General features: G+C 41.2%; 1 protein-coding gene across 1 annotated transcript in view; it reads right to left on the bottom strand.

The window, feature by feature from the left end:
- Positions 1–13,266, bottom strand: part of LOC121198170 (voltage-dependent T-type calcium channel subunit alpha-1I-like) — a 100,855-nt gene that overhangs the window by 10,755 nt on the left and 76,834 nt on the right. The window contains exons 27-31 of the mRNA XM_041062094.1: positions 10,715–10,848; positions 10,059–10,129; positions 6,659–6,737; positions 5,485–5,606; positions 3,573–4,028 (exon numbers count right to left, since the gene is read on the bottom strand). Of these exons, the coding sequence (XP_040918028.1) occupies positions 3,573–4,028; positions 5,485–5,606; positions 6,659–6,737; positions 10,059–10,129; positions 10,715–10,848 (862 nt within the window). The remainder of the gene's footprint in view (positions 1–3,572; positions 4,029–5,484; positions 5,607–6,658; positions 6,738–10,058; positions 10,130–10,714; positions 10,849–13,266) is intronic.

The following is a 13,266-nucleotide window of genomic DNA, read 5'->3' on the forward strand; positions in this document are numbered from 1 at the left end:
TATTATTAGGTTTAAAGTAATTTAGACTGAATCAGTCAGGGCTTTTTCTGTGACTTAAATGATCCCTACTTGCTTGAATCTCATCTGCCAGATTGGTTTTCCCAGAAACCAATCTGGCAGCAAAAGGAAACTACTGACAGAAAAAGGAAACTACTTTAAAAATGATTTCTGTGGTTCTTGGCAGGGCACTGTATTTCACAATGAACTGGATGCATTGTGCCTGTAGCACATTCATAACAGCCAAAATAACTGTATTACATCAGCAGATATGTCCCAAAAGATACTGTGAAACAAGGTCACTCCCCTTCAATCCCCACACAAGCCTATTTTCAAAACACATTTCAACAACATTGCTTATAGGACTATACTTAGATCAGTTATGCAAACACACACTTCTGACTCACACTCTTATATTACAATCACTCCTGGCTCATATTTTGAAAATGAGGGGGCTAAGAATTCAAGAAGCAGGTTACTGTACTCCCAGCAATATAAATGTACCTACATCATGCTGGTTTATGAAACAGTGTTGCGGTGCCACATTTTGGCTCAAAGACAAACTGACTGTGCCATATCCAGCTCTTTTAATACATGCAAGTATAAAAGCCGCACTACTTCTTCTTTTCTTTCTCTCACATTCTCGCAGGCAGTCCAGTCCCAAGATAGTTCATTCTGTGTAGGTGGAGAGCTTGATATAAAAATAATGTTTGATTGACTGTGGTGGCCTATGTGCTGCCCTCCATTAATAACTGTATTAGTGGACAACAATAGGGCCCGTCTACAGGGAATGGAAGTTGAGAGAGAGAGGAGAGAGCTGAAATTAATTACTGCCTGTATTTGACTGTCACTGGCTCAGCTATTATCTCTCCTCTCTTATTCCCTTACTCTTGCTCCCTCTGTGTGTGTGTGTGTGTGTGGACTTCCTACAATGTCTCCTCTGGTCCCTGCACAATATATTACTAGTTTTTCCCCATACAGTCAAACGTGACTTCTTTATTGTGTAATGTGGCACATTATAGAATATTCCAGGCGTAGCTGCAATCTTTCTTGAACTCAGTCTCTGTACATCATCACACCTTGTCTCTTCTATTAACACTCCCTGAGTATGCAGCCATCAATTTTATGGATGACTAAAGAAATCTGAGATCATAAAACTTGTTTTTATTTGTTTGGGTCTGTTTATAAAAAAATTAAAAGAAAATAAATCTTATTTACTGGAAATTCCAGTAATAGTATCAATGGGCTGAGATATACCAAAAGTTTGGAGCGCAAACCACGACATGTCACAGTGTTTAGGTTTGTACACTTCTTTCACATAAGCCTTGTTCAACTGCACACACTCACTCACACACACACGCACACACACTCAAACCCCAGCACCTGTAATCTGAATAAACTGCACCGGTCTACCAGCATCACTTAAGAGGCAGAGAGAGGGAGATGGAGATAGATGGAGAGAGAGAGAGAGAGAGAGAGAGAGAGAGAGAGAGAGAGAGAGAGAGAGAGAGAGAGAGAGAGAGAGAGAGGGAGGGGCTGCCAGTGTGTTCTCCCTGGTCTGCATTAAGTTCCTCTGTCAGCCAACACTGAGCTAAAAATGGCTCCATGAAGCCAAGTTTAGATCTACAAAGGTGAAGCTCCTCATGACAGCCGATGAGTCACCTTTATGTGTGTTTCTTGGTAGAAATCTCAGACTATCATTAGCGATTTCATAATGGAAGCGCGTGTCTGTGCTGTCTGACTACAAATGAGAGACCATCGACTCTCACACACACCGACGTGGGCAGTGAAATTATCTTTTCGAAAATGTAACCTGTGCATGTGCGTCTACAAGCTCACGTGGTCTCGTGCAAGTGCTTAAAGGTTAATAAAGCCTAAATGAAAAAAGCCTAATTGAGTAGGCGATTACAGTTGCTTGTCTCTCCTTGCTCACAATACGGGTTGCTATGACTACAGTAAAGGAAGGCAAAAACATAATTCAAAAAGGTAAAATGAAAATATATGGCCCAGCCTTGACTTTCATGTGCCTAAAATCACTTTGGTAGTTTGGTTTCATTTTGGAAAATGCCTTTAATTCCAGCCCAGTGTTATTACATTCATATTAATTGGTTTCTTAACACAATTCCACTTGTGCAGTGTTGCCATTAAGGAACAGCTTAGTGTCTCTTTCTGCCTTTCCTTTTTCTTCCCCCTCTTTGAGTAAATGTTTAACCTTCCTTGCCCTATCTTGCTTCTCAAAAAAAATCTGTAAAAGGAAAAGAACAAAAGTACAAATGAATTATACAAAGAGATTGGTAAAATGACCGAGTGTAATCACCCAACGCGGCTGTCAGTCAATTTCTCAAAAAAAAAAAGAAAGAGAGCAATGACTGTCTCCCATGCCAGCACCATTCAAACACTACAGAGAAATCACTGCCATATTGTTTACTCTTTTGTATTCTTCCAGCTTGTGCATCAAATATGTAATTTTCTCTGCTTGACCTAATGCATTTATGCTGTGCAAAGAGAAGCAAACTGACAGAAAACCAGAGACATAGAAAGAATACTTACAAGTAGGGATGTCTCTATTACTTCTTTTGCCCCGAATCCCAATTTGAATCATTTAGTATTTTATAGTATATATATAAAGAGATATATATGTAGATAGTATATATAGTATTTTACCTACTGATGACTGTTTGCAGTCCAAATTTGTATTTACCTAAAAAATAAATATTTTCCTACATACTCAGCCAAAAGTAAGTAAAAAATAAATTGATGAAGCAAATTAGTACAGAAAATTATATACTCTATGTTTGGATATGTTTGAGAGTAAGAGAGCAGCAGACTCACTAAATGACAATCTGGTCTGCATTGTGCTTTCCGTGGTTTCCTACTATATATCGTACAGTGCCCTGAAGTGATTTTTATAATGTTTTTGGAAAGAAAAGTGTCGAAGTGGACGCTGCAGGAAAGTGTTGATAATATTGGCGCAACTTCTCTTTCTCCTGATTGCAGACAAAACACAGAAACTCAATTGCAGATTCCAACCGACAGCAGCACTTTAGAGGCATCAGACACCTGGAAAGTTTTGCTAAAACGGGCACAAACATCTTTTTTAATTAATTTTTTTGGCCCAAGCATTTTAAATCCCTTGCTGGCACATATTGTCATTTTACCAGAAACTGCTGGCCACTGTTGATATCAGTTTGCCGATGACTTGCTTACAGTGCGATGCTTTAGGCAACTGTTGCATAGTTTTAAAAGACGACAAAGAAGAATTACAGCTGAGACACAACTGGGATACAGTAAAAAACAGAGTGGAATGAATGTGGCTTTTCATATGAACCGTCAAGAAAAAACAAAAAAAAAAGCAATGATCGGCCTGATCCTGATGCTGCAGATTGGCTTGAGACATCCCTACTTGCTGAAACAAACATACATGCACACCCTCCACCCACACACACACACACTAAAAGACCGAGCATTCAAAACAGGCCTTTCACCCTGCCAGCAAACAAACATAAGAATACTTGCGCACTCTCTCTCTCCCTTTGCTCTCTGTCTCTTACACACACACAAATACACATACTTACTTGTGCTGGTGAGTACAGGGTCCGGCTGGAGTTGCGGGAGTTGTATTGTCCTTGGTGTGCAGTGGCTGCTGTGTGTCGCATCTTCCTCACTCCTTCTCCCTTCTCTCCTTTGGCATCTCCTCTCTCCCTCCCTCCTGCTGTGCCTCCGGGCCCTGATCCAGCAGCAACTAGTCCTTTCTCTGCCCCCCCACCCCCGCAACTGGGGGCGCCCATGCAACAGAGGGTGCCCTGGGCCAGCTCCAGCTCAATTTCTGCATCCATCTCCGCCTCCTCTTGGGCCTCCTTGTTGGAGTCGTCCAGGTGCTTCATCAGCACGGCCACCACCACGTTGATGAGCACGAACTGGGCGGTGAGCACGAAGGAGACAAAGTACATGGGCGAGATAAACTGAAGGCTTGGATTGCAGGCATAGTCCACATCGGTGCCGTGGTCTGGTGGGCACTCCCGCAATGTGTCCTGGTGTCACAAAGGCAGATCATGAGGAAAGAGATCATGAAACTATAGTTTTGTGTGGTTTGTGAACGATGGCTGTGAGCTCTGCTACACCCCAACTGCACCAAAATTGGTATTTACATAAAAATGATAAAGCACCTTTAAGATAATAATAGAATAGATTTAGCTTCTGTTAACAAGGCTCTCTGTGTGCCTGACAACTTGTATAATAATTCACCATGCACTTAATTATTTTGCTTCTATGCAAAACAACAGCAGGCATTGTTTTTTTCATCTAGAACATTATTCTGTTGGGTTTCCACTCTGGTTAACTTGTTCACAGTGGAGTTCAGTCAGAGCAGAACCAAAGTGACAAGTGTTTTCTGGAGGAAGTACACACATTTCACCCAGGCTGTGACCCCACATAACAATTTCAGCCCTCTGAGCTGAAGCTGGTCTTTTCTATCTAATTTGGCATGACATTTACACACGGTGCTCCTTCAGACAACATCTCCCTTTTCTGCCTTCACTCTCTTGCCATCATATTTCTTTACATATTTTTCTTCTTTCCTCATCCAAATCTGTACTCTCTCACATCGTCTCTCTAATGCTACTTCCCCCCTTTTCCATTTTTTTTTCTGTAATTTTCCCTTCACAGAGGTAAAAGCATAATAACTGGTCAGTACTGCTGACTCCTTTCCCTTCGTCTCATGCACCTCTTCTTACAGTTCGCTCGCTTGTGCCTTCTTTCCTCCCCGCTGCCCTCTTACCTATCATCCTCTGCCTTATTATTTTCTCTCTTCTTTATCGTCACTGCATGACTAATTACCACTCTGACTCACCTGCTTCTTACTAAACCAAAGCAGGTCTACCTCTCTCACAGCCCAGGTAGTAATTTGACGGCTAAAATGACAGAGATTAACTCTGAGAGGTAGCATCTGTGGCCCGCTGGCCCACTACCATCCACACTGCCTGTATCCAGTGTGTGTTTAATGGTCCACGCCCGACACACTCCAGCATAATCTCTATTCCCCTCGCAGCCTAGGTGTGCGGAGGAGTGGTGATAGCTGTTGATGGTAGCGGATGTGTGTTCAGGAGAAATTGGTGCTTTGTGTCTGCGTGTGCAATGAGGCACAGTCACTCCCCTACCCATCAGTAAGGAAATCTGTAACCCTGGTGCTGAGCAAGCACATTTCCTTTTCATCAGCAGCTATCACTAGAGTAAAAGATAAGGTGCATGAGAGAAATAAAGGAAGGGTTTACCTGGTCTCTCTTCAGTGTTTGGTCTACGTTGTAATTTGTTTTCTAATACAAATTCTAATCTGTATGAAGCTTGTCTGAACTGTAAAGTAAACATCAGGCTATGGCTATGAACACTACGCTTTAGAAAACAGAAATGAGAGCTCTATCTAACTGGTTCAAACCTTCCAAATGCATTAAATCTGAGTGAATGAGTATCCAATTGAATGTAACTATGTACCTTCATGATGCCATTCCAGTTGTCGCCCGTGGAGACTTGAAACAAGGTAAGGAAGGCCATGCCAAAGTTCTCAAAGGTAGCGTGACGACTCATTCCTTCACATGGGTAGTCTTCATTGCAAACTGAGGATGAGAGCGGAGGGAGTGGATGAAGGGAGAGTTGAAGTTATTAGGTCCCAGATGAGAAATAGGTGAAAGGATAAGAGAGAGAGGAAATGATGCTGGCTTGTGAATATGAACACTCAACACCTCACGTCATTGCTCCCAAAAACTTGTACCCCTTCTGTCGCTAAGCTGTCTGAATCACTGTCCAAACAAGCCAACACACTGTTATCAAATAAGTAGCGATGTGGCCAAACATTACTTGTCTTTGAGCTTATATCCCAAGATAATCTTTGAAATGGCCTCAAGAAAGCGACATTTGCATTTGCCACTAATCCTTTCTCCTGCCAAGCTCCAATAGGAGGCAATGCTGCCACTGGCTGCAGCTGCAGCACACAAGGGAAATGTGACAATTTGGAAGACATATCTTCCAACTTCAATGTGGATATTTTAGGACAGTACTTATTTATCAGAATACTGCAGAGTGGGTTGATTCCCTAATGGCTGTCTGACTGCAGGAGAGAGAACTGATGAAAAAGAATACGTGATGGAGAGGAAATAGGGAGATTTTCATAGTAAAGTTGGTACAAGTCCTGATGCTTTTATGTGCACAAGCTGAGTGTACGATAATGAGCACACAAAACTCTGAGCTACGATTTTATTTACCTATTAGGACAGACATGTTTATTTTTAACTGCTTTACACTTTCTTCATAGTGATGTGTGGACAATATGCACCTCGGTAAGTTGGTATAATCCTTTCATCATATTACCACAGATATATGATGAAAGGATTAATCCAACTAGTGAAAGAGCTTATGTACATTATCACATATATGGTGTATATTTAGTGTCCTGCCAGAAACAGGATAATATACAGTTTCTCAAAAGTTTTCAGATTAGCACTGAGATCATTTATCCAATCACATTGGATAAATATTCATAAATTGCCAAATATAATAATGCAGTGAGTATATGGATTCTCTATATAGATCTGTACTTTAAAAAAGAATACCATCTTATATAACTTGTTTAACATCATTTATATGAGGTATTTGGATATTTTACACTCACCAAGTTCTCCAAAAAGCTCTACTCCTAAGGCGGCGTAGATGAAAAACAGCAGCATGAAGAGCAGGCCCAGGTTACCCACCTGCAACACGCACGCGCACACACACACACACACGCACGCACACACACACACACACGCATATGTCGTAAACCACCTCACAGCATTCTAGCATCTGAAACGACAAAGTACTCCCTAAACACCATTGTGGCTAGGTTTTATGCTCTGTCTAGCTTGTAAAGTCAATATCTGGTGCACAAGACTTGTTCTTTTTTTTAGTGGGTTAAAGTTATGGTTTCTTTTCTTTTAAGCACTGCTATTGAACACATCAGCAAGAAATATAATACGAGTGTGTGCATGAAACTGGTCACACAGGATCGTGACTTATTTCTAGTCCCCTCCCATATCACTTTGTTTGGTTCTTCAAACTATGACACAACTTCCTCTGAGACTTTAATACAACTGAACCCCTGATGCTGTTGTTAATTTCCAAGTTTGGGGACTTGGCTCAGCTCCACCACAAAAACAACGCTCTGTTACCACAACAACGTAATGATGATGATGATATTGCACGGTAAACAAATCTAATCCCTTTACAGGGATACACAATCCAGTCTCCTATTCACTGTCTTTAACATGCTGCTAACAACACAGCTCTGCTGGGAGTGAGGATATGCAATGACAAGTGGTTAATATGAATGTGTTCTAAGGAGAGGCTTAGATTACTTCACCTGTGTTTCAGGGAAAAACAGACTTTGGAAATCTGCTGTTTACTTTGTAGAGTCTAGGGGTCTAGCAATAGTGCGTCAACATTATGACAATTACAGAGCTTGTTCTAAAGAGATTACACTTAAGCTATTATGCAAATAGAGTTTATTAAAATATATTATGTTGAGATACGCATGGCAGAGGCTTTCTGGCTCTACTTGAAAGTGGACAGGGCTATAAAGATGTCTAGTTGTAGAGGAAGCATCACGGTGAAAAGGAGAGTTTGCAGGGAAAGCTCTCAGTGAATAGGAGCCAAGTTAGACAATTGTGTCTGTGATTGAATTTAGGTTGCATCAAATTGGACTGCAATGAGATTCCAGAGCCAGCAAAAGAAACACGTTGTTGGTATCTCTGCGTGTGTGTCCTGCCCTCATTAAAAACTCACTGAGGAAATCAGTAAGAACTTCAGATTTAAGCCTGTCAAAGGCTTTTACATAAATGGACTAATATGACTAACCTGGTTAGTCATATCAGTGCATGCATATAACACAATGAACATTATAAAAATATTAAAATGCACGACTGATACAGGCAAATATGCCCCATTACATGAGCGACAGTCTGACGAGTCCCTTTGGACTGGAAGTAATGGAGGTAATTGCCATATGAGCTTTCAGTTGGAATGTTGTAGTAATAGCAGGTGTGATTGTTATGGGGTTTGTCTCAAGTCTGTCTCTAGGTTAATAGTAAGGACGAATGCACTTTGAGAAAGACAAGTTTTACTAGGAGGGAATTAATAGTGTATTCTATACAAATGTATCTGACAATAATTCACCCTAAAGGAGGTTTCTCAGCCTTTCCCAGAAATCAAATAAAAGAAATGGCTTGTCTTTAGTGCCAACATAATATAAGTCATTAGTGTTAGTGAAGGCTGTGCTGCAGACATCTTGCATCACATGGGGAGGGGAGGATAACAGAGGATGCTTGTGGGTGAAATGACTTTGTCTCACTTCGTCTTTGTCGAGACAAGCCATGAAAATGCATTTCTCTTACCATTTCAGCAACCTATTAAGCTCACCCATCCGTTTAGTGTCAGTGTATGGATCCCTCATTGCATCTCCATGTCCTGTCATGGCCTATTAGATATATAAACTGCTTGTGGAACTTGTGAAGCACTCACATCATGTTTAATCTTAGAAATTATTATTCTAGCAGACATCTGTCCCTGTGTGTCACGATAGCTCTATTCATATTCCTTGCTTTCTTATATGAGTAGCAGTGTATAGCTTGTTCCTTTGTTCAGTTGTATCCTGAAGCCTTTGTTGAAATGTCAATCCTGTCCTCAATATCCTATGTGATGTAATGAAGAGAAGCTGGCAGCTTGCCATTTCATTTTCACAGTGAAATATAATGCCTCAGGTTAAATCTCTCGCCAGGTGTAAGACTTTCACTCTTTCAGTACCTCAATATGCACATACACTCATACACACAGTTGTAGACCTCCTGGAACTGTTTAATTAGCCCCAGTTTTAATTACCTCCCCTGGTGCCCTTGGGATAGAGCAAAGGGCTCAGTGTTAATGAGAGAGGGATCAATAGAAAAGAAAGACAAGGAATCTGTTCTTCCTCACCTCTGCCTGCCCTCCTTTCACCACACCACCTGTTTCCCTCTGTTTGCCTCGTCTTATTTTTGATGGTCAATGGGTCAGACTGTGTGTGTGTGTGTGTCTGTGTCCCTGCATGTCCATAAATAAGGCTGTACACCTGTCTTTGCACCTAACCTGTCTGTCTGGAAAATTGGCTTTTTTTTACCTGAATATTTTAGCATTTTGGAAAACACACACATTCACTTTCTTGCTTGACATGGATGAAAAGGTTGATAACCCATTCATGACTGTATGGTAAAAGCTGGAGCCACTAGCCAGTTAGTTCAGTTTGGTTTTTATACATACAGTACGTTTTTGTACAGATTAAACCAACAAGGTGATGGCACCCTGGGGCATACCACACAACCACAACATCCAAGGTGTGGAGCAAAGTATGATATATAAACATTGGGACACATAAAAATGACATAGCATTAACCTCATATAAGCCAAACAGCATCATTTAAATATAAATCAAATATTATATACACATAACATAACTTTACCTTTGTTTGGTTTCTAATTCATTAAATTATGCTATATAGCATTCACAGAACATCTCAAGTCAGTTAGAACAATACGCAAAGATGCATTCTGGGAACTTTCTAGGGAGTTGAAGTTTCATTGCGCTGAAATGATTTTGACACTGGCACGGCCTTGAAACTGTCGGACTCTGTGGACAGTTCACCACCAAATGGACTACAGACTGGTTTAAGAAGCTCCTACTGTTTCTAGCACACTGTGGTCTCAGTGGGAGTCTGGGTACTCTCTATGGTACTGAAAGTGAAAACAAGCCAAAGCCTGTGCATGCGTGTATATGTATGTATGTATGTATGTGTGCACATGTGTGTGGCAGTCTACCAGTCTGTTGTATGAATGAGTCATCTATTAGAGCTGCCTACAGGCCAACAGAAAAAGAGAAGGGGACCGGGGGGGGCTCGTATCACCCTGGCTATTGCCTGAGATTGGCCAACTCTCTCTCTGGGAGTGTGGAGTGTGTCTGTGAGGAAAAAAAAGAGGGAAAGACAATGTGTGTGTGTGTGTGTGTGTACCTGAGGCAGGGCTTGGACCACTGTATCCAATAGGGCTCTCATTCCTGTCGCCATCTTCAGCAGCTTCAGCACTGTGTGTGTATGTGAGAGAGAAAGAGAGTGAGAGAGAAATTCTGTGGGCATTTAGGGGGAAATCCCCTCAGGTTCAATTACAGACTAAATGAGAAACAAACTGTGGAAAGGTCACTTCTTAATTTACACCCTGTGTAAAACACACACACACGCACACACACACAACACAACAGCACTTTAGACATTAGCTGCTATGCTACAGCTAACTGATGTGTAAAGGTTACTTACAGTTTAAGCAGTTATCTTTTAACATACCAAGAGAACCCAATTTAAACTGCACTTACATAACACTCAAAGCTCTTTACACTACATGCCATTCACACATATACTTGTACACACACTCACTCAAACACTCACATACTGACAGTACAGCCATCAGGGCAATTTGGGGTTCAGTATCTTTCCCAAGTGCACTTTGACTTGGGGATCGAACCACCGACCTTCCAATTAGTTGACAACATGCTGTACCTCCTGAGCAACTGCCACCAATGAATCAATATTCTAGCTCACTGAAAGGATGTACAGGAAGCACAGGTGGGACAGGACTTGTGTGTGAGTATTTCACAAAAGCATAGTTAATGTACCTCGTGCTATCCTCAGTACTCTCATAATCCTGATGATGGTGGGGTTGATGGGCAGGGCAGCACTGATCTCAATCTCCTCCAAGGTGATGCCCATCACTGACAGAAGCACAATGGCCAGGTCCAACTGGTTCCACCTAGCACAAGCACGCACATACATATACATACGCTCATGTGATGGAGCAAGGTACACAAAGGAATAGGCACCACATGCAGATACAAAGCAAATTTAAACACAAAATGATGACAAGATTAAGTCACACTTACAAAGCTATAGCTGTTCACTTGTTGACTCTGACTGCAAATAATGCAGTAAGGACTCTAATTTCTGAGCCTTTCAATATAATGAGGTATGGAGCAAATTATTAGTTACCTTTCAAAATGTTATTCTCGGCCGTAAAAGCCCTTAATACATCAGGCCTGTAGAAATGACTGTCAAACAATTTCTTTTTAAGGTTTGAGGACAGATGAGAGATAGATGTTGCCAAGTAAGATAAAAATGGTAGAGAATCAAAGAGTCTGAAGCCACCATAGTACATGTGACATCTGACTTAAGACCAAGTATTTTGTCCTGATGAAACTATACCACTTCAGCAAGCTTCCTGAGATGTTAATCCCTTGTCACCTCACTTTGCTTCAGGAGGTCATGTAGTCCTCATTTATGTTCTGACTTAGTGGCAGATGCTCTTTTGTAAAAGTGTCTGTTTTCTCAAAGAAAACTCACACAATTTTCTATGGGAAACAGTAAATCAGGTCAGCTTTTGCCATACATAGGCTCTATTTGGGCAGCCCGCCCATGTACTGAGTGGGCACAAGAGGCTTCTCTGAGCGCAGCCACCTAACTAGCATCTATCAATAGCCTGCATGTGAAGAGTTTAGGGGACATCTGTAAATTGTGGCCACAGAAAATAACCTGGGTTACACTCTCCCCCTTTAAACTGCATGAGTCTCTGCATGCACATCGGTAACACGCGGCGCCACCCACCACCACAAGTAATTTCTCAGCCTGTGGGAAACACTGCAGGTGAACATCTGATCTGAGATCCCATAGCAAGGCACCCTGTGCTAAAACATTTGCCAATTCCTTTTATCAGAATGCTTGCCAAACTCTCTTACTTAAAATCACAATGACAGCAGAGTATCAATCACCACCCATGACTTATTATCATCATGCATATGGTTTCCCTCTATTGTCAGGGCCTGTCTGACTGTGGATCGACTTCTTTTTTTTTCACATTTTTATTCCAGGCAAAAGAAGTTGCATCTCCCTCTGTGGTTGCAGTCTTACAGCCTTTTAAGACTGAGGATGGCTGCTGCCTTTGTTCATGAATACAAAAGCACACAGAATAAGACATCATGTTCCTTAATCACTTAAAACACACCAAAGTCATAGGAGCAATCTAGCTCACCTTATGAAAATGCTCCAGTTACACATTTAAAGGTTGAATTAAATATGTTTTGGACTTTTCTTTATCCTTCCCTGTCAGCCTCAGAACTTTTTGGTCTGGCACACATAAAGGATACACAAACACACATACATCTATGCAAGCAAACTCTGACAAAATGCAGCTCTGCTTGTGGCACATGTGGCAGTGTGTTTGTAAGTTACCTGGTACTCCAATGACCCAGTTGTAAAGTTGGCCTGAGAGCCACCCCAGATTATAAATCACACTATGCACAATGACTGCTCATGGCTGTTGCTGACACGACATAAAAAGAGACAAAGTGCCAGCTGATAACTGTGTGATAAATTCTCTCTATATCCGTCCATCTCTTTCTCATTTCATCATTCATTTGTCCTCTTCCTTTTTTGTCTTTGATCAGTCCAGCTTGCCCTTCGATATATTATCTGTCTCTTCCCTGTGTCTCTCTCCCCATCTCCCACCTTATCTCTCTTGCCCTAACCATTTCTCCTTATCCTCTCTCTCCTTTCTCTTCACTCACTAAAATAGGTCAATGACATTAAACTACCATCAGTGTAATATAAGCTCCTAAATCTGTTTCTGCCTTTAATTAGTCACCACATGTCCCTGAAAAGAATAAGACATCAGTCTCGTCACTGTACACATTTAGGTGAGTGACGAATCAATTAGTCTGGGCTCTGAGTGAATGACTGTGGGAGTGAACAGACCGGTGCTGAGGAGTGTTTCCTGCAGAGGTCACACAAAGGTCTTAACAGTAAGTTGGAAAAATGGAAAGTGCAGTGGTGTCACACCAGCAGAGAACGAACAGACAATTAGGCTTTGTTAAGCAGAATGAGGGTGTAGTTAAACATTTTTTTTTTCCAATTAGACAGACATTATTTCACTCAAACTAATACAATGAAAAACTCTACGCATGAAAGGACTGTCATTTTCAGATGAACGTTTTATTTAATTAATTTTATTAATTGTAAGTGGATTATAGTTTACATTTGCATTATGGAATAACTTGAGAGAATAATGGAACTAAAGGCTGACTTGGTGGTGGCCAAAGAAGCTAATTACTATAAAGAAAACTTTCGCTTCTTACTTAATAAAGAGGACGTTTCTGTTTTCTTTGACAGAAGCGATGAT

The sequence above is a fragment of the Toxotes jaculatrix genome, chromosome 18 (genome assembly GCF_017976425.1).
Source record: "Toxotes jaculatrix isolate fToxJac2 chromosome 18, fToxJac2.pri, whole genome shotgun sequence".
NCBI lineage: Eukaryota > Metazoa > Chordata > Actinopteri > Toxotidae > Toxotes > Toxotes jaculatrix.